The sequence below is a fragment of the Scyliorhinus torazame genome, chromosome 28, assembly GCF_047496885.1.
Source record: "Scyliorhinus torazame isolate Kashiwa2021f chromosome 28, sScyTor2.1, whole genome shotgun sequence".
NCBI classification, from domain to species: domain Eukaryota; kingdom Metazoa; phylum Chordata; class Chondrichthyes; order Carcharhiniformes; family Scyliorhinidae; genus Scyliorhinus; species Scyliorhinus torazame.
Genome location: NC_092734.1, coordinates 14,796,066 through 14,817,640, shown reverse-complemented (window position 1 = coordinate 14,817,640; position 21,575 = coordinate 14,796,066). Strand labels below are relative to the sequence as shown.

The 21,575-nt window shown below is 43.7% G+C and overlaps 2 protein-coding genes across 2 annotated transcripts in view; one reads left to right on the top strand and one right to left on the bottom strand.

Moving 5' to 3' along the window:
• polr3a (polymerase (RNA) III (DNA directed) polypeptide A) overlaps nucleotides 1-17,283 on the top strand; it is a 67,807-nt gene extending 50,524 nt beyond the window's left edge. Inside the window, 13 exon segments of the mRNA XM_072491526.1 lie at nucleotides 48-185; nucleotides 1,978-2,148; nucleotides 4,068-4,181; nucleotides 7,994-8,080; nucleotides 8,388-8,470; nucleotides 10,051-10,221; nucleotides 10,878-10,971; nucleotides 11,859-11,951; nucleotides 12,061-12,225; nucleotides 13,558-13,722; nucleotides 15,441-15,572; nucleotides 16,191-16,323; nucleotides 16,458-17,283. Of these exon segments, the coding sequence (XP_072347627.1) occupies nucleotides 48-185; nucleotides 1,978-2,148; nucleotides 4,068-4,181; nucleotides 7,994-8,080; nucleotides 8,388-8,470; nucleotides 10,051-10,221; nucleotides 10,878-10,971; nucleotides 11,859-11,951; nucleotides 12,061-12,225; nucleotides 13,558-13,722; nucleotides 15,441-15,572; nucleotides 16,191-16,323; nucleotides 16,458-16,606 (1,695 nt within the window). The 3' untranslated portion in view covers nucleotides 16,607-17,283.
• Nucleotides 17,284-20,168: 2,885 nt separating this feature from the next.
• LOC140403539 (2-hydroxyacylsphingosine 1-beta-galactosyltransferase-like) overlaps nucleotides 20,169-21,575 on the bottom strand; it is a 30,774-nt gene continuing 29,367 nt past the window's right edge. Inside the window, exon 6 of the mRNA XM_072491527.1 lies at nucleotides 20,169-20,666. Coding sequence (XP_072347628.1) covers nucleotides 20,339-20,666 — 328 coding nt within the window. The 3' untranslated portion in view covers nucleotides 20,169-20,338. The remainder of the gene's footprint in view (nucleotides 20,667-21,575) is intronic.

Here is a 21,575-nt window from a genome sequence, read left to right as displayed (position 1 = left end):
TGCAAACTGTGCAGCTTATAATGAAATTGGCCAATTTCTTTCTGCAGCTTCCAGCAGCAAAGGGCTTTGTAGCGGACAGTTTCTATTCTGGTTTAACTCCTACAGAGTTTATCTTCCACACCATGGCTGGTCGTGAGGGCCTGGTGGATACTGCTGTCAAGACAGCAGAAACTGGATACATGCAGGTAATGGCAAAAATGGACATATTTATAATTGAGTTGGAAATATTGACTTGTTCCTACAATCCGATTTGATGGTTGTCTACTCCGTTTGAACCATGTTTTTAGACGTCGTACCTCGTGCTAGTACTTGGAACAGGAATTCTCACTTGATCTGTAAAACTAGGTATATGTAACTTGTGGATCACACTCTGTGTTAATGATTAAACCTTTGGTTGGTGCTTGCAATTTATCCTGGCTGAGTTTTACATTCCAGTGGGCCTAAGTAATCTCTCCACAAGACTGCTCAACTTTAATGCCTTTTATGTAGCTTGAAGTAGTATATTGCCTCTACCATCGTATCTTCCTCTTCTCTGCCCCCACCTCAACCTCAGAGCCAGGTGACCTTTGCTACACAAAGACGTGGTGCATGCTTGAACTACATTGACAGTAAATTAGACTGAGAATTTGACTCTGTACAGATAATTATTCAGGGCCGATGCTAATCTTCTTTGCTTTTTGTGAGTCAATGAATGGCAGAGACTGTTTATAACCCCTGTTGACTAGCAATTCTTGATTAACTTATACCATCAAAGACAATTTAACCCTGTCGGTTAGCTCAGTTGGCTGGGTGGCTGGCTTGTGATGCAGAGCGAGGCCAGCAGCGCGGGTTCAATTCCCGTACCGGCCGAGGTTATTCAAGAAGGCCTGACCTTCTGAACCTTACCCCTCGCCTGAGGTGTGGTGACCCTCAGGTTAAATCACCACCAGTCAGCTCTCAAAACTGGAGAGCAACCTATGGTCCTCTGGGACTGTGGCCACATTTACACTGTGTTGCTTACTTGCTGGACTTTTTCTAAAAGCGCATAAAGAATGTCTAAAAATAATTTGTACGTTCATTTGTTAAACCAACAATAAAGCCATGATGTGGAGATGCCGGCGTTGGACTGGGGTGAGCACAGTACGAAGTCTTACGACACCAGGTTAAAGTCCAACAGGTTTGTTTCGATGCCACTAGCTTTCGGAGCGCTGCTCCTTCCTCAGGTGAATGAAGAGGTATGTTCCAGAAACACACACATAGACAAATTCAAAGATGCCAAACAATGCTTGGAATGCGACCATTAGTAGGTGATTAAATCTTTACAGGTCCAGAGATGGGGTAACCCCAGGTTAAAGAGGTGTGAATTACATCAAGCCAGGACAGTTGGTAGGATTTCGCAGGCCAGATGGTGGGGGATGAATGTAATGTGACATGAATCCCAGGTCAACAATAAAGCATTTGAGATAGAAAACTGAACATTTGTTCTTCAAACTGCATCCTATGCACATCAGGTCTGACCAGTATTCTGGAGAAACCGCATTGTGAGATGACGTCTGGTCTGGTCCACTTCACTAGATCCAGCCCGTGCTGGAATCACAGTGTGGGTGTCAGCCTGGGATTCACCTTGGCACCAGATGGATGTGCTCTGCTGAGTGGGAAAATTGGAATGGTTTGGAACGAGGGCTGAAATCCTTTAATCAGTCCATCTACTCCCACCTAACCTGCATGTCATAACTGTTACAAGGTGCATGACCCACCATTGCTCCACAACCCCTGCCATCCCCCCTCTACCTTCAACCGAGAGCCTGGTAAAACTCCAACTCTGAGTACGTTTTATATAACTCTAATTGAAGCCATTTCTCAAACCAATATAATCCTAAATTGAAACTTATCTGCCTATAGATGTTCAGCACCCACACACCTGAGGAATTCAATTGCAATGTTTAGCGTACAACACCCCAGTCTGAAGATACTTTTTCTGTTTCTGTCTTTGTCTAGAGACGGCTGGTTAAATCCTTGGAGGATCTTTGCACACAGTACGATTTAACTGTACGCAGCTCAACTGGTGACATTATCCAGTTCATTTATGGTGGCGATGGCTTAGATCCAGCATCAATGGAAGGCAAAGATGAACCGTTAGAATTTAAGCGGGTTCTGGATAATATTCGGGTAATTTCATTCTGTTTTAAGACTATTGTTGACGTGTAGCAAACTGTAATTTGCTGCGCGTGGTGTCCTTTAAGTCACCCGTGGTGCTGTTTCGGCAAACTCCAGATTAAACTGCTTCTGCCAGCTTGAGTTCAAAATATGTAAAGAATGCGCTTTAGCTGCAGGAGGCTTTATTGGGATGAGTTACAGTTTACGGATAAGCTCTTTGATTCGTATTTATAAAAAAGGAAATTGCCAAGATTATCTTATCACAATCCATTTCAAGTATTATTCGAGCAATAGTAGAAAACAAAATATGTTTTTGCATCTCGCCTAATTTGTTTTCACCACTGTAGAACTGTCATTCTCAGACTGGTGCATTTTCCCGGGTTAGTTAGAATTCATAAATCTGCGAACTAAGGTTCAATTGTAAAATCGGCACTCTGAAGGATTGATTGTCCAACAGGGTTCATTGATTGCCTGGAAGTATATTTGTTCTTGCAGTTTCAGCTTCCTCGTCCCTTCGTCAATTTTCTCAGCTGTTCTGGCCTTCCATGTCCATTGGCGGCCTTTTCTCTGATCTCTGTCCACATTGCTGTTGAACAACTTCTCCAGGTTCCTTCTGCGTTTTCCCAATCTGTTCCAGGTGACTGACTGGCCACAAATCTTAATTTGCACGGTAGCATTGTGGATAGCACAATTACTTCACAGCTCCAGGGTCCCAGGTTCGATTCCCGGCTTGGGTCACTGTCTGTGCGGAGTCTGCACATTCTCCCTGTGTGTGCATGGGTTTCCTCTGGGTGCCGGGTCTGGTTTCCTCCCACAGTCCAAAGATGTGCAGGTTAGGTGGATTGGCCATGCTAAATTGCCCATAGTGTCCAAAATTGCCATTAGTGTTGGGTGGGGTTACTGGGTTATGGGGATAGGGTGGAGGTGTGGACCTTGGATAGGGTGCCCTTTCCAAGAGCCGGAGCCGACTCGATGGGCCGAATGGCCTCCTTCTGCACTGTAAATTCTATGAACTATTAGGAGAGTGCTATGGAAGTATTGTGCATTTTGTGAGTATCTGCTTTTAGAGCCACGGTCCTCTTGCTGGCATTATCTGCCTCTCCCATACTTCCAGATTTCAAGCACTTTAAAGGGGTCCCCTATCCGGATCCGCCGAATCTGATGATGCCCTCAGTTTAGCTCCTGAGCCAAGTTGAAGGATCACGGACTGCCTGCTGGTGTACGCTGCCAGCTACTTGGAGGCATAAGTGAGAGCGGAGAACATAGCGGGACACCAGTCAACCATACCCACATTCAAACCGGTGTGTAGCTGACGGTGACTCCGAGGTCCGCGTTCTGGCAAAGAGATGCCACACAAATTACCGTTGGACCAGTCACAACAATTTTTGTGAACTCTATAATCACCCGCTCTTCAGTATTACCACCATGCAACAGTGTGGATGGGTTGGGACGTTCGTTGGAGTTATGCAACACCTTGCGGTGCAAAGTCTTGATGCTGTACCCTGGCCATACCCAATGCCTACAACTGAATTTTTACACCAATAGTGAGAATTAAGATCTTCCTGCGGATAAAAGATAACCATTAATTGTATTAATTTCAGTTCCAATAAGAGGTGTCTAACAAGTTGTATGGTGCATTAATTTTCGCAATGGAGTTCGCAAAACAGAAAATGTTTTCTCAGATATATATATATTTATATAAAAATCGACAACTTTTCTCAGGACTTTTGTTGCCTTACATTTCTAAAGCATTGGACAAAATTGTACTCGGGTCAAAACAATTATCACCCGAGACCTTGTAATCCTGGGAGACAGCCCTTTGGTTGTCCATGAATCATGGAAATGTTTGATCAGGTGGTTTCGTTTGCAAGCTGCTTTCCCTTTTGTTGAGAGAAATGTCTCTGACACCTTTTGTTTCTCTTACCTCCTAGGCCATTTACCCATGCCCGTGTGAACCAGCTCTGAGTAAGAATGAAGTGGTTGTAGCTGCTGAGGCAATTATGAAGAGAAGCGAGTTTCTGTGTTGTCAAAATGAATATCTGCAGGTTGGCAGAATGCTCATTCTTTACATCAAAGCATAATATACATCAGATGCAGATCAAACAATTTCCTGTTATTTTTTTTTTTGTATTGATTAATCTATCCCATTTCTAAAGGCTCTAACTAGGACCGTTTGTGCGAAGTACACTGAGGTAATGGCTGTACCTGTGTGATTGGGCATTTCCAATTTACAAAATGTCACTCTGTATAAATGCCTCCCTAATGCACTGGCTGATTTTTGCTACTCAATGTCTCGGACCAGAACTTTAAATAAAACTGCATTTACAGTCAGCCATTTCAAGTACTATTGCATCAAGAAGCTTTAATATACTTCTTGTATGTTAATTGACTCGCTGAAGATGGAAGAAGAAGTCTTGTAGACATAAATCTCAATGCAGAGGGGGTGACGACGCGGACACAAAATCTCGCAAGAGTCGGGAAACCTGATTCTCGCCGGTGAGATCTCGTTTCCCGAGATTCCCGCCCAGAAAGCGTGAGAAGCTTATTTAAATACATTTTAACAAATTTACATATTATCAAAGGGCTTACACGCCACTTGATTCCCACCTCACTAAATATTTAGTCGGCAACTTGGCAATGCTGACCTGGCAGTGCCAACCTGTGCCAGGGGCCAGACCCTGTGGGGTGGACAATTTGGAAGGGCAGTGTTCATGCTATGTGTGATTTGGGGGATGGGGTGTCGAGGCCTTTGAAGGGGGCGCTTGGCAGTATTGTGTGGGGGGGCCTGGCAGTGGCAGGGGGGGGGGGGAGAAAACATCACAAGGGACACTGCCTTGGTGGTTGGGGGGGGGGGGAATAATTTGTGGTGGGGGAGGAAGAGCCCATGTTAATTGTGTGGTTGGTGGGGGCAGGGAGCCCCTGATAATGGAGGGGGTTGGTGAGCTCCCAGTAATTGTGTTTTTTTTTCGGGGGTGGGGGCCTGCATGGCTGGGGGGAGTTTACCTCCGTGCTGATCGGGACACCCATTAAAGATGTGTCTGGAGGTGGCCTGGCTGGCTCTATCAGGCCCTGACCTGCCAGACTGATGGCGTAGACCACAGCCCCAACTTCCTTTTGCCAGAGCGGCTCCAGATCTGGTCTGAAATCTCTGCCGAGATGCACACTGGTTTTCAGTAAGAGCCTGACAAATAATGGGAAAATTCCACCGACTTTCCCAATGGTCTCACCCTGGAAGTTCAGATTTTTTATTGGTGGTAAATGTTGGGAGGATAAGAGCCCTTGATACCCATAATAATAAAAATAATAACCTTTTATTGTCACAAGTATAAAGTTACTGTGAAAAGCCCCTCGTCGCCACATTCCGGCGCCTGTTCAGGTATGCTGGTACGGGAATTGAACCCGTGCTGCTGGCCTTGTTCTGCATCACAAACCAGCTGTCTAGCCCACTGAGCAAAACCAGCCCTCCATCGGTCCATCACTAGCTGATTCACATGGTTTCTAATCATTACCATTTTGTTATATCAAGTAACATTTCTTCTCTACAATGAAGAATGGAAAGCTGGGGGTTGGGCCATCCCTAGACTGGTCTTCCACACATTAACCCAGGCAAAGGTCAGGAACCACAGAGTCAGTGTCAAAAAAAAAACGTAGGAGAGGTTTAAAACATCACTCTTTCTTCATCCATTTTTCCCCTCCAGTTGTCTCCTGTTTCGCTCCTTAACAAAGGGAAATAATTTCACTATATCTCCCCTTTTTGAATCTATCGATCATTTCAAAGACCTCAATTAGATTGCCTTCATTCTCCTAAATTCAAGAGAATGCATGTCTAGTTTATGCAAACTGCCTCCATAATTTAACCCTTTAAATCCTGGGATCGTTCTGGTGAATTTGATGTACTGGACAATAGTTCAGTATATCCTTCCAGTCCAATACTAGATCAGTACTCCAGATGGACAGCTAAAACCTCGACGTTTCAGTCTCCTTTAGCTAAAGGCTGACATTTTATTAGCATTGTGATTGCTTTTTGAACCTATGCACCAGCATGTAATCAATTATGTGCCTGTACACCCCAAACCCTTTGCTATTCCATAATTCCAACTCCTTTGCCATTTAGACATTTTCTAATTTGTCATTTTGGATCCAGGGTGAATTGTCTCGTACTTCATCACACTGAAATGCATCTACCACTATTTTGTCAACTCGCTGCATCCTATGGCCCTTTGTAACTTCTTACTCACATCTAAATAATTTGCTGTGTTTTCTATCATAGAATTTACAGTGCCGAAGGAGGCCATTCGGCCCATCGAGTCTGCACCAGCTCTTGGAAAGAGCACCCTACCCAAGGTCAACACCGCCACCTTATCCCCATAACCCAGTAACCCCACCCAACACTAAGGGCAATTTGGACACTAAGGGCAATTTATCACGGCCAATCCACCTAACCTGCACATCTTTGGACTGTGGGAGGAAACCGGAGCACCCGGAGGAAACCCACGCACACACGGGGAGGATGTGCAGACTCCGCACAGACAGTGACCCAAGCTGGAATCGAACCTGGGACCCTGGAGCTGTGAAGCAATTGTGCTATCCACAAGGCTACCGTGCTGCTCTATCTTTGTGTCATCTGCAAATTTAGGCATACACTTCTTTGGGGGGGGGGGGGTACTTGCTGCTTGTTTTGCGACCCTGGTCATGCCCAACTTCACCCCCTGTACTCCTCCATCCATGTCTTTGATGCATATGGTGAAAAGCTGAGGGAGGGCACCAGTTGTCACATGCTGCCAGTCAGAATGCAATCCCTTTGTACCTGCTCTCTGTTTCCTATTTCTAACAAATTCCCAACCCACATTGCAAGTGAGCAATCATCAGAAGTTGGATAATATCAACACTGGAAACCCTTGTTAATTATTTCTGTTCTTCCATTTGAGGCAGAGGTCAGTTGTTCTGCTTTTTACCCCCCACCCCACATAACAATAAATGGGATTGGGTAACTCTGGCTAGAATAAGGATTGATTTTATAAATGAAGCTGGTCTGTATGACTCAATGGAACATGGCACAGTGTGTTTACCCATTTACAAGTTTCTTCAAATTAACATTCAGGATTACCCATTAAAACAGGTGTGATGGAATGACTATAGCTGGGAATCCTCAGCAACATGATTGCGAGTGGAAAACGCATGGATATGTTGAGTCTATTGACTAAGCATGGTGTGTGTTTAAAGAGCTTGGCACGAGCTTGTCCTCATGCGATGAGCGGCTTCCACAGGTCCATCCACATTCCCCATGAACTGAAATATCCACAAAGCAATTCGGGGCATAGTGTACCTGGGGTGAATAACGAATGCCTTGTTCTGCTGATAAGCTCACCGAAAATAGCGGCAGTTGCCTCTCAATCTCTGGATTTCTTTGATGGATGGGGAAATGACAGCACCGGCAGACTGTAAAGTGCAAACAATGAACCATGATTTGGATTTATCCTGATCTAAAATTGGAAGAAGAAACAGCTCCAACAGATTTCAAATCTACCCTGAAACAAATTTACAAAAGTCTCTGTCGTTCAGGTTCTCCATGACATTGAACTTGCACTAGTGAGTGTGATGTGTTACTCATACATGAAATAACGTGCAAAAATGACCTAATTCACGGGGCTAGACTATGTTCATTTGAAATTCTACTGATTGCCTTGGAATCAAATATTTGCATATGAACATTCCAGGAATCTCACTGTATTCTGAATCTTCAAATATACTCTTGATTGAGGAATTTATTTTGCTATTCTGCTCTGCATCAATGGTAAATTGAATTTCATTCAAAATGTTCTGAATATTGAATCTGACTGTGTCCTACTTTCTTTAGGCAATCAAAAATTTTATCAAGGATTTTTCTGATAAGATCAAGAAAACTAGAGACAAATACGGCATTAATGACAATGGAACTACTGAGGTATTAGATTTAATATTGCATTCTTTAATAAATGTTTATGGTGCATTTGTCAATACACATGAAAGAGGAGAATGTTACTCCTTTTGATGTAACAATGTAATATTCTATTACTCCCTCTCGATGTAACAATGTAAAATTCCATTACTCTCGATGTAATGATGTAATATTTCATTGGATTCAAATGCTGAAGTTGCTTGTTTGGAATTTTCAGCATTAAAAGAACGGAGTAAGATATTTTCACTTTGCACTGGGGTTAGATTATTTAACTAACCTTCAATTAGTAACTAATCTTCAATTGTTTATTTAGCCCAGAGTTCTATACCAGCTGGACCGAATTACTCCTATGCAGGTGGACAAATTTCTAGAAACCTGTAGGGACAAGTACATGAGGTGAGATCCAAATACATGAGGCTGAGGTTCCGTTTTGGGTGCAGAATGCTACCAATTCACCTTCTAATAAATGTATTTTCTATTGCATGCACTATTTTGTATGATGTATTCCTTGGGTACAATTGCAACTCTAGCTGCTACATTTTCTGTTTCACTTCATTTAAAGAACCCGCTCAAGAAGTGTTGAACTATTTTGCGGACATGTGCTGATTTTGTAAAAGTTTGTGTAGGGCGGCTCGGTGGCGTAATGGTTAGCACTGCTGCCTCACGGCGCCGAGGCCCCGGGTTCGCTCCCGGCCCCGGGTCACTGTCCGTGTGGAGTTTGCACATTCTCCCTGTGTCTGTGTGGGTCTCGCCCCCACAACCCAAAGATGTGCAGGGTGATAATAATAACCTTTATTAGTGTCACAAATAGGCTTGCATTACACTGCAATGAAGTTACTCTGAAAATCCTAGGTGGACTGGCCACACTAAATTGCCCCTTAATTGGGAAAAAAATAATTGGGTACTCTTTTTTAAAAAAAAAATTTAAAAAAAAAAAATTTTTAAGTGTTCAGTCTAAGCAATTCAATTCTGATTCAAATTAAACTGTAAACTGAAGTATTTGATCAGGAGTGTGCACGCTAATGAGGCCCTGCAGAGAATTGTATCAGGTGTGAAATCTGTTTCATGGGAAGTTCATGTTGTGTGGAAATAGGATGTGTTGTACGATGGCCTTACCAGCTAGAATTGCAATTTATCATCCAGGGTACAATTATGATTATGTAGGGTGTGTGTCTGAAGTTGTCGTAGATAATGCAGTTTATCCCGAGCAGATGGAGCAAAAAACCCCTAGGAAAGATTGGCCTGCCTTCACAAACATTTATATCTAGATCTATCACATGCACAATATTTTTTTCAATAACTTCCTATTCTTATTCCTGAGCAATGCTGTGTATACTAGGGACAAAAGACTTCAGTTACATTGGAAGAACAGAGAAATAGTGTGTGTGCTACTTAGAACAGAAAAGAGTGGGGAATTATTTGGTGTCCAAAATCTTGGACGGGTTTGGTAGAGTTAATGAGGAGAAACTTGTCCCAGTTTCAGTAACCTTTGGACACGGGCTCAAGGTGATTGCCAAAAGGACCAGAACTGAATGCGTAACCACATTTTTTAATGTTGTGGGTTGTTATGATCAGGAATGCACAACCTGACAGGGTGATAGAAGCTGACTCAATGAGGCAAATGGCATCGTTTTACGTTGTTTTGTTCTGTATACCAGAACAGAAATGACTGCTGCGTCAAATAGAGCACGAGACTAAATGTGAACCAGTTTATCTCCGGTCAAATCTTACCACAAAATCTGAGCTTATAAAAACTATCACTGGAAACAGTTACTTCTGATCACACTTTATTGTTCTGCATAAATAAATTGAAATCTCAAGAAAAAAACCCTGATGAAGATTTGGTATCAGGGGGAAAATAGTTGATAGTATTAGGACTTGGCCAGGAGTTTTAACCATTATTAAAAGTCACTGTTGTATTTATTATCATCGCTTGCATATTTATCCTGATCTTGTGCAATTTTGCCCCTTTGAAGAGCACAGATGGAGCCAGGTTCTGCTGTTGGTGCCTTGTGCGCACAGAGTATAGGAGAGCCAGGCACGCAGATGACCTTGAAGACTTTCCACTTTGCCGGTGTGGCCTCCATGAATATTACTCTGGGTGTACCCAGAATAAAAGAAATTATTAACGCATCCAAATCTATAAGGTAAATCCAAATATGGGTGTGTTTCTCTGCGTGGTTTTAGTTTATAATACATTGAGGTGCAGTCTGAATTTTAAATTAATTTGTGTTCAAGTTTTTAAGCTACAGTTAATATCCACTGGTAGTCTTTGAGCATGATTTATCGTCCACTTGGGCTTTTTTTTTAAAAAACATGGCTAAATCAAACCAGATGTAATTTAGAAATCTGATCCTTGATTTTGTTCCGTCCGTTTTCTCCTCCGTGGATATATATTCCTACACAACTTCATTTTCAGATGTCTGGGAGAGAGATGGGGTAGAGAAAGGATGAGGGCAAAATGTGTGTCACAATGTTCTTGATGTAGATTAATGCGTGGAGCCCTGCATTTCAGCCGAAAGAACCATCTAGACAGAGGAGCAAGTCAATGCCTGCACGATATCGGCTTGCTTAGTTGCCAAAACCTCCCCACTTAAGCGAAGCAAGTTCAAGTGACTGTTAGCTCCTCCGATTCAGTACACATTTCCGAGAGGGTAGTCAATTGTCCCATTGCTTCAAGATTCCAGACAGCCATCTCTTGCATATAATCACTTGATCGTGGATAAGTTTGTTTTCTACATTTTCATCGACCAGCTGAACCTGAAACAACGAATTATAGTTAACCTGTCGATTTACTTTGCAGCACCCCGATTATTACAGCACACCTCGATCAGGATGACGATGCTGACTTTGCTCGATTGGTAAAAGGAAGAATTGAAAAGACTCTGCTAGGAGAAGTAGGTAATTCTCTATGATCGATTGAAAGCATTCACTGGTCAGGTTAAATTCTCATTCACCTGCCTTCTTGCCAGCGTGTGCAGCAATTCATTTGGAATGATAAGTTTCCATCTGTAAAATTGTAGTACTGAGATCAAGCACCTTGGAAAGTTTCATTACGTTAAGTATAAGATACTTAAGCTTTGAAGCAGCGGACTTTGTGTAAGTGGGGAAGTTGATGGGAGTATCAGGTAGTCAGGCAGATAGCTAAACTAGGGAGACAATTAAAAGCAAACATTTCTACTTGGTGGAACTGATTAACTATTGGTAGCATCACGTTTGTTTTGTTATGTTGATTTAGCATAAGCTGCTTACTTGATGTGCACTCTGACAAAGGAAGGTTCAGACTTGGAGAAAGCTTTAACACGTTTATTAAACTGTGAACGATTATCCTACTTGGATTCGACTCTATTGTTAATCCTGCTATAGCTACTCAGACTGACGAACCAGTCTGCTACAATCCACGTGGTGGGTGTGATGTTCAATCAACCTTGTGTCTCACTGAGTGTCTCCACTGGAAAGAGGAAGATCATGTGTGCTGTGTCCTTATATATGGGTTGGTGTAATGCCCTCCTGTGGTAGTGTCACCTCTGTATATCATGAATGCCCATTGGTCGTGTCCTATCTTACTGACCTATTGGTTGATTGTCTGTGGCATGTCTCTGGTGCTCCCTCTAGTGTCTAGCTAGTCTACGTGTATTTACATTAACCCCTTGTGTACTTACAGTGATGCATATCACCACAGTGTTCACCTTGAAAAAGGCACGAGATTTGATATGCATTTACAGAAATGTGTATCTTTTTGTTTATAATTAGTCTAAATTATTCTCATTTACAAATTTTGCAGATTTCAGAATATATTGAAGAGGTGTTCCTGCCTGATGACTGCTTCATTCTCATCAAGCTTTCCCTGGAAAGAACCAGACTCCTGAGGCTAGAGGTGAATGCACTGTGATTGCCCCTCTCTTTCAGAAAGCCTTCTCGCCTCTACTTCTCCCCTAGAGTCAATGACCACGGCAGTAATTTTATTCTGGTTTCCTGATTTCAAGGTCAATGCAGAAACTGTGAGGTATTCCATCTGCACATCAAAACTCCGGGTGAAACCAGGCGACATTGCAGTTCACGGTGAAGCAGTCGTGTGTGTCACACCTCGGGAAAATAGCAAGAGTTCAATGTATTATGTTCTTCAATACCTAAAAGAGGAGCTGCCAAAGGTAAGGTTGACGGAAAGGCTGCACATGATATGAATGCGGTGAAATAAAAAGTTGGAAATGCACGAGAATCAAATGTTAACCTTTTGTATGTTAAAGACCAAACAAAACTACGAGAAGAGCGAGCAGCAAGGTTGCACGGCGGCGTGAAGTGTAACCGTGCTGTTGCTGGAGCCAAAACAAGTAACGAAAAGATGGTGGAAAGAAAAGGCTCACTAATGTTGCACCACTTTCAAACGGGCTGAGAACCGTCAATAACACAGGGAGATATAATGCCAGCAATCAAAGTAGTAAAATGCTGGTGAGCGATGGCACAGATGTGATGGGCTGAATGGACTCCAGTACTGAAAAAGCCTCCCCGAACAGGCGCCGGAATGTGGCGACTTGGGGCTTTTCACAGTAACTTCGTTTGAAGCCTACTTGTGACAATAAGCGATTTTCGTTTCATTTCATGGGCGTCATTCTCCGACCCCCCCCCCCCCCCCCCCGCCGGGTCGGAGAATGGCCGTTGGCCGCCGTGAATCCTGCTCCCGCCGAAGTCTCCGGTACCGGAGATTGGGCGGGGGCGGGAATCGTGCCGGTTGGCGGGACCCCCCACTCAATTCTCCGGCCCGGATGGGCCGAAGTCCCGCCCAGAAATTGCCTGTCCCGCCAGCGTAAAGCAAAGCTGGTATTTACCGGCGGGACCGGCGGCGTGGGCGGACTCCAGGGTCCTGGGGGGGGGGGCGCGGGGCGATCTGACCCCGGGGGGTGCCCCACGGTGGCCTGGCCCGCGATCGGGGCCCACCGATCCACGGGCGGGCCTGTGCCGTGGGGGCACTCTTTCCCTTCCGCCTCCGCCACGGCCTCCACCGTGGCGGAGGCAGAAGAGACTCTCCCCACTGCGCATGCGCGGGAAACTGTCAGCGGCCGCTGACGCTCCCGCGCATGCGCGGCATTTCCGCGCCAGCTGGCGGGGCACCAAACGCCATTTCCGCCAGCTGGCGGGGCGGAAATCCCTCCGGCGTCGGCCTAGCCCCTCAATGTTGGGGCTCGGCCCCCAAAGATGCGGAGCATTCTGCACCTTTGGGCCGGCGCGATGCCCGTCTTTTTGGCGCCAGTTGGCGGACATCGTGCCGTTGGGGGAGAATTTCGCCCCATATTTGCTTCAAAGCGTGGGAAAGACGTTTCCGCTGTTTGGTCACATTCCATCATTTAACCATGCCGGAATTGTTGTTTGGGCCACAAAATGTCTTGGTCATTTGAACTGGTTTCTGTGCCTCACCCCATGTCTTTATTTTAAACGTATGGCACAGCATGGGAGAGAGTCCGGCTAACTAAATCAAAATGTTTCAGATTGTTGTGCAGGGTATTCCAGAAGTCTCCAGGGCAGTTATTCACATTGATGAACAAGGTGGAAAGAAGAAGTATAAACTGTTAGTGGAAGGTGACAATTTGCGTGCTGTCATGGCAACCCATGGAGTCAAGGGAACGCACACAACATCAAATAATACTTACGAGGTAATATATTTTCCCACTCTTGTTCCTTAGAAAATACTGACTTTGTCCTGCTTTATTATATATTGGCAGATGTTAGTCTATGGCCTCTGCAAATGATAGTTATCTGTGTTGGGATGTCCCAACAAGGGTTTAGGGTGACTCCTGTTTGTGAGCTTTGTTCTCTCTCCTGTGGGGAACCTTCCATCCTTCAGCCAGTGTCTTCCCGTTGACCCGTCAGGCCACACATTCATTGTATCGGGGAATCAAAGGCACGTAGTTGGGTCCCATGTCACCACAGATTTGCTGTGACACTTGGCTGCCCAGCAAAGATTCCTCCTTCCATTCCTGTTGGGAGGCTTAGTTAGACAAACAGAATAAGTTATCTATCAAAATAACTTAAAAAGAATGTGTGACGAGATAGAGTGAAACCTGGCCCAGCCCGTGTACTGTCACGGTCACGTCACATTTCTGTTCATCAGCTTGGGCAACAAATGATGGTTGGCAATATCATAAAAGACTATGATGCCCTCAAGAGGTTTAGGAGAACATTTCACTGAATCAGTTTGCAAAGTGCCACAGTGTTGAGCTATATTCAGAGCAGTTTTTTAAACAATGTCTGGGCTTTTTCTTTCTCTTTCCCCCCCCCCCCCCCCCCCCCCCCCAAGATTGTTCTCTGACTTTTCGCAATGGTTCCAGTAGAGTTTTACCACCACAATTTCATACTTCATCACATGCGGTCATTGTACCCCCTCCTAACATTGGTATAATTTAATATTCTAATTGGATCAACTGATCAGACCAGCGAGCATTCTGGAGAATATTTGTCTGCAGGTGTATAACATCTCTTTGGTTAGGAAGGTCAATGATTGATGAAATTCAATACAAATTAATGTAAGGCATTGTGCGAAAAATGGGTGTCACAAGTAGGTATGAAGCAGTGAATGATGGGACTGAAGGAAGTGAGCGGGTTATTGGAAATTCAGCAATTATAAAGTCACATTGATACCAGGCAGCAACCTAGAATGTTTTTGTAAAATTGTTCGATCAGTTCAATATAAATCTAAAGATATCTGCTAAAGCATGAAAAAATACAACTTTGGGGCTGTATTTTTCCTTGAAAAGAAACATTGAGGAAAGGCCGGACTGGTTTAACATATTCAGCAGGATAAATGAAGTTAATCCAGAGCCGGATTCCAGGCCATACCCCAGCATGCAAAAGGTTAGAATGTGTGGGAGGCATGTTTGCAGCAAATGTCAGAAAAAACTCTCATGACTGGTTTTCCTGGTATAGTGGAGGTGAAAGCCTTATTCAGCATTCAGCTAGATGATTTGAATGGGTCTTTTGTCTGCAGGAATAAGCTAAGACCGTGATCTCCCTCATTTACGATCCTGTTTGTGACAGAGTGCTTGTAGCAGGAAAAATGCAACCCTCTGATTCATTCCATAGCCCATGGCAATTTTGTGGGTGTGCAAGCGTTTTTCCATTGCATTCTGACTATTTATTGGTGCTGCTTACTCACATAAGCCTTCTTCAAAGGTGAGGCTGAATAAACCAATCACAATTATCTTCTGAATAGCTTTCTATTCTCTGTTGATGAAAACGTCAATTCCCGCTTGATAGAGGGCCATATTCAGATTGGCCCATCTTCTCAGTTGTTTCAATTATCAGCTTGGTTGAAAATGTTTTGAAAAATAGAAATGTATTTTTGTAAAATTCTCGGTTTTGAAATTGTCCACAGGTAGAGAAGACGTTGGGAATTGAAGGTGCTCGATCCACCATCATCCATGAGATCCAGTATACAATGAAAAACCACGGAATGAGCATTGACAGAAGACATGTTATGCTTTTGTCAGACTTAATGACTTATAAGGTTAGAATCCGTAACTCCCAGAACAAGAAGTATTCACTTAAGAACGATTGTTTTTAATCCATTCAGCCACAGGCGGGAGGGGGGGAATTCTGGCTTGAAACCGTCTTGTTTGATGTCCTTTGGCCGTTTCCAGAATTGCCAAGAACAGCAAAGGCACAAAGTGCGTTGCCTGAGACTAGAAAGATAGCAATAGGTTGGGCTAAACAGTTTCTGCCTGCCCCAAACAGATGTTGAGACACAGGAGGCACGTGGCTATCCTTTACTGCAAAGTTCAAGCATTGTGGTAGAGAAATAAATGTCAGGAATGTGCTCAGCTTTGCCTTAAAGCAATACAAGGCGACAAATACATTTCGAAAACAGAGACAAAGTGTCCTTTGTCCTCTAAAGTACTTCATTTTAAAATCATTCCATTTTGCTGTACTAGTGTTTATGTAATGCGCACTCGTCCGCTCTTCTCCCACCAGAAAAGGATCTGTAACCATTTTCAAAATTAATTCAAGCGATGTTCAGTGTCCACGTTTGCGATTTTCAACATTTGTCTCTACGTTAAAGCAGAATTAAGTTGCAAACCATTTAAGGCTGGATTAAATGCTCATTGTACTTTCCTTAACTGTGTAGGGTGAAGTGTTGGGGATAACCCGGTTTGGCTTGGCAAAAATGAAAGAAAGTGTTCTGATGTTGGCCTCGTTTGAGAAAACCGCAGATCATCTCTTTGATGCTGCATACTTTGGGCAGAAGGACTCGGTCTGTGGTAAGTTAGGCCTTTAGTAATTTTATTGAATAGCGTTGTGACTGTTCAGTCGCTACCTGCATCAGTCATCAATCTTCATTCTCCGTGCTCCTAACAATTCCTCTTACTGGCTTCTACCCTTTGTCTCTTTAAAGGTGTGTCAGAGTGCATCATCATGGGAATTCCAATGAACATAGGAACAGGGCTTTTCAAGCTGCTCCACAAAGCTGACAAGGACCCAGACCCGCCCAAGAGACCTTTGATATTTGACAGTACTGAATTTCATATCCCAATTGTTACGTAGCAGGAAATGCAGGGACCGCTGTTGGATACTTGGCATGATAGAATGAAGGCATTCTGTCAGCTTTATTTCAGAATCTTTACAGGAGGGCCTGAAGTTCCCTGTAGCTGTTGGTTTATCGAGAATGCAGAGCGAATACTTGGGAATCACCTAAAAATGAACATCATGCAACACAGGAAAATTGTTGCGGTACAAAGAGGACTTGGTAAAAGGATATATTTTGAGGGGCTGCTAAAACGAATGTGTTTTTAGTGTGCAAAGCATTTTTTTTAAAATAATCATGCCCGTGGTTTTCCCATGGGCGTGAAAATTTGTTAATGGTATTTATAGATTTAAAATGTTCAAGTTATCAAGAATTGAAAATGACACTTGATAGGACTAAGAGTTGATTGAATTAGTAAATGGGTATAACCGTATTCTATTTTAAGTTTCTACGGTTGAAATCGGGGCAGATTATGATGCTAACTGACCGGATACTTTGTGTGGAAGTAATCCATCAAGACTAACATTGCAATGAATATATTACCGCCATTGAGTATTGTTACTACACTGGACTATCAGCATTACCAACTTCACCTTTGGCTGGCTGTGGCCAGATTTTAAAGGAACATTTGGGAAGCACTGGTCATGTGACTAGGTTATGCTGTTCTTGCAAATAAAGGCAATCATTTTTTTTTAAATGAGTATTTTGTATTGCTGCAGTGTGCAACAGAAATGACAATTGCAATTGCAAAGTTCCCTTTTGGAATTACAACACAATGGATTTGCCACCGTAAAAAGAAAATCCCCTTCAACGTCCAAAATATTAGGTTCTATTATCTTTTATGTTAATAAATACACAACCTGCCCTGTTTGAGGGGGGGGACAGGGGGCAACGGAATTGCTTGAGGCGCAAGCGCTCTGTAGAAGAGTCGCGCCACAAGTCAGTTAATTTCAGTTCTTTTCTCCCCCTCTTCCTCGGTTATCAGTCTTGAATCTTCTATCAGGTACTTCTACAGAATCCATTTCAGTGCAAGTTCCGTTTGCAGATTTTTCAGGATGCGGGAGGGAGTCATTTTCTGCAAACCTCCCCACCCTCCCTCATTCCTCCTCTTGCCTGCTTAAATTTTGTTTGCAGAATATGACACTACAACCACCACCAGCAGCTTCTAGCCGTCACAGAAAACGATAATTTAATGTTTCATTCCAGACAGTGGCTATTTAATTGTGGAGGACATTAAAGCCAAAATCCATTATCAAGCAAGCCCAAACATGCATTTCCCAGCAAGAGAATACTGTGCTCAACTCTACTCTAGGGTGCCTCTCTGCAGTGGTTGGGACAAACAGGCAGAAGATACATCTTACAGATGCAGTTAATTTCAAGATACAGAAGCCACTGTCTGATGTCCTTCAATACAATTGGTTCATGTTAACGGTCTAATGCTTCTTTTCCCTCCCTACGTTGCAGAATTAATCTAAATTTAATAAGCCATCCTATCATAATACCATGTAGTAAGTGTGCCCACTTTTTGCAACAAAACAAAAATTGCAGCCACTGACGGTCACCGTGTTCATTTGGTCTAAAGTCATGCTGTCAGAATTGAAATGTTAGCGGCTGGTGGCCGAGGGTTTTCTATGTGAATTCCTGCAGTCGGTGTGGCGAGCAGCTTCCTACATCACATCCGAGGACAGTTGAAAGTCAATCACATTGAGCTGCATTAAGGCCAGTTCAGGTCAAGCAACAATGGCAAATTTGTTTCTCTAAATCGGCGAATGAGTCACTTTTAAAACAACCAACCTTTCTTTACTGCTTCTAGATTTTTAAACTGAATTTAATTTTTCCGGCGGCCATGGTGGGATAGAAATGTGTATTCACTAGATGAATAGCCCAGGCTTTTCATAGAGGTTTACAGCATGAAAACAGGCCCTTCAGCCCAACTTGTAATAAGTCTTTATTTGTGTCACAAGTAGGCTTACATTAACACTGCAATGACGTTACTGTGAAAATCCCCTAGTCGCCACATTCCGGCGCCTGTTCGGATACACAGAATTCAGAACGTCCAATTCACCTAACAAGCGCATCTTTCAGGACTTGTGACTTGCAGGCACGGGGAGAACGTGCAGACTCTGCACAGGCAATGGCCCAAGCGGGAATCGAACCTGGGACCCTGGCGCTATGAAGCAACTGTGCCGCCCAGTTTTTAACCACTAAGCTAGCTACCAAATGACTGCAATTGGCCCATAACTCTCTATATCAATCTTTCCCATATAACTCTAAATGCTTTTTAAAAGACAAAATTGTACCCGCCTCTACTATTGCCTCTGGCAGCTCGTTCCAGACACACTTTTGGCTACAGAGTTGCAGCTGAAGCATTGCTTCTGAATTACCAGTCCATTAATGTAAGCCACTACACCAGCTGTGGGCAAAACAAACCCTGTTTAACCACGGTGCTTATCCTGTTAAATATGCATTTTTTCAGCGTTAGACATTTCTGAATTTGCCACCATGTTAACGGCAATCAACATGTTTTCTATTTTAGGCACTTGTCCTTCGGATGGCATCACGGCCATGAAGTGTGATTTAAATAATGACTTTGCTATTTCCAGGTACATGCAGTGGCAGGAAAATAAAATAACACCTGGTAATAAATACCACTTAATAGGCTCTGCCAAATATAAAGCTTGTTGTCTCTACTTGTCTGAATGGACCCGGTACTGCCTCAAAGGGAGCAAAAGTGTACCCAGCTTCCTGCTGTGAAGTAATCATTCTGCTTTGTAAAGTGGCATTCTTTGGCATGTGGAAGCAAGATTTCATTGAAGTGAGACTTCAATCAGCTCACTATGTCCTGGCAGGTGAGAAGTAGAATACCCTGTTAAAAAGAAAATAGCTTTCAAACGTGTGGGGGAAACTGCTGCAAATAGTGTGACACTTTTACATTGTTGATAAGACTCCTACCTACTACCTACTACGTGGGTGGTGCTGCAAAGATTGACACAAAATTCTGTTAAATTAACCACTTGGAACTTCCCCTCCTCCCAACTAGCTTTCAGAAAAAAAATGCAGAAAACAGCAGTGTTTTTTATTCCTTCTTCTCTCTCTGGCTCTCCTTTCCTGAAGGAAAGGCAGAGTATGGAGTTCGGTCAATGTGTAGGCCAGCCCAGACAAAGTGCTAGTCAAGATGGTGAAGAGAATGGCATGCACAGGACTTAACATCAGGCAGGTTAGGGGACAAAGTTGGAAAGACTATGATCCTGGTTTAGAAACCCCAACATTGGGAGTTCAGATGCCACCAGAGAGATAATAGATAGGTTGTAGGGTGATACTGGACAAATAACCAGGATACAGGTAGACTGGTTCACTGATCTCCTTTAGGGAATGGATCAAGCCATCTCATTTGGCCTGTGCGCGATCTGATATAGGGTGGAAAACTATACTGCTAGAGAGAAAAAAAATCACCCACGTTAACGCAACTAGGGTGGAAAGTTTAGACAAAGTTAAATGAGAAATAAAAATTCACAACTGGAATTTCAAAAAGATTACTATGTTAGTTGTATCTTTATGTTCTAAACACACATTCCAGGCCAATTTATAAAGATAGATCTTTATTATAAAAAAAAAATCAGTAGAAATAACATTTATGACTTAAAACCTCACGTCAGCTTTCGACTATCAAAATACTTCTGCAACTTGGTTTCAGGTGCAAGAAACCCAGTTAGATATCGGTTTCCCATTGTAATCTCATGAGAGCTCAGGAATTATTCCCACTTTTTCCTCTCTGGTACCATCTTTCTGTTTGGAATGCCATTCTGAGTGTGGCTGTTGTTAGCTTTTGGCAAAACACATCCTTTCAGTTTCCTCACCATTTTCAAAAAACAATAACAAAGTAAAATTACACATACAATAAACACAGCTACCACATCAAGCATGTAATACTGATAGAAGACCATGTCGTACAGGGTAGGGCGCAGGTGTGCTGCTCCGTCGTGGCGCAGAACATATTCCAGCCAGTAGACCGCACGGTTCACTGGGTGAAGAGGCTGGTCCTGATGTAACCTGGATAAATACATAGCCTGCTTCTTGTACCTGGTAATCAGAGCAAAACTCATTTCAGTGAAACTTCTTAAACCGTAACGTTCTGCCAGTGCAGCTCTCACTTGTGCCATTGTCCCCATCCGGCCGTGACTATTCCAGGAACACACCTGTATCAGGAATCTGACTGACCTCCAAACGCGAGATCATCTAAAATTCTGCTGCCCTTGTTCCAACGGTCAAAATGCACCATTCACTCATCACCCTTGTTCTCAGTGGCCTATTCTAAAACACATCCTGGTTTACAAATGGGCCCATCGCCTCTGGACATTCCTGGGTTTTCTAAGATGTGGTCAAACTTTCATTAACTTATTGAGAAAGTGGCCTTCCGGTTGCGGCTATGCGGAGCTAAGCCGCACATTCGGCGGCTCCCGCTAACACGGACTTTTGGACTCTTTTGAGGAGCCCCAACGGCAGTTTTTTCGACAACCTCCAGTGAGGGAAGGTGAGCAAGGTCCCCCTCCATAGTATATGAATTGGACCAGGAGCGGAGCGGTCAAAAAAGCGTTTTTGGAGCAGCGAAAAGTGCGAGGGAGAAAAAAACAAGATGGCGGCGGGAGTAGATCAAGCGGCATGGGTGCAGGAGCAGCAGGAGTTTCTCAGGCGCTGCTTTGAGGAGCTGAAGAAAGAGGTGCTGGTGCCAATGCTGACGGCGATCGAGGGGTTAGTGGAGACCCAGAAGGTCCAAGGGGCAGCGAGACAGGCGGTGCGGGAGAAAACCGTGGAGAATGAGGATGAGATCTTGGGTCTGGCGGTGGAGGCGCACGAGGCGCTGCACAAGAGATGGGCGGAAAGATTTGAGGACCTAGAGAACCGGTCGAGGAGGAAGAATCGTCGGATTCTGGGTCTCCCTGAACGAGTGGAGGGGGCCAATGCTGGAGCATATGTAAGCACGATGCTCAA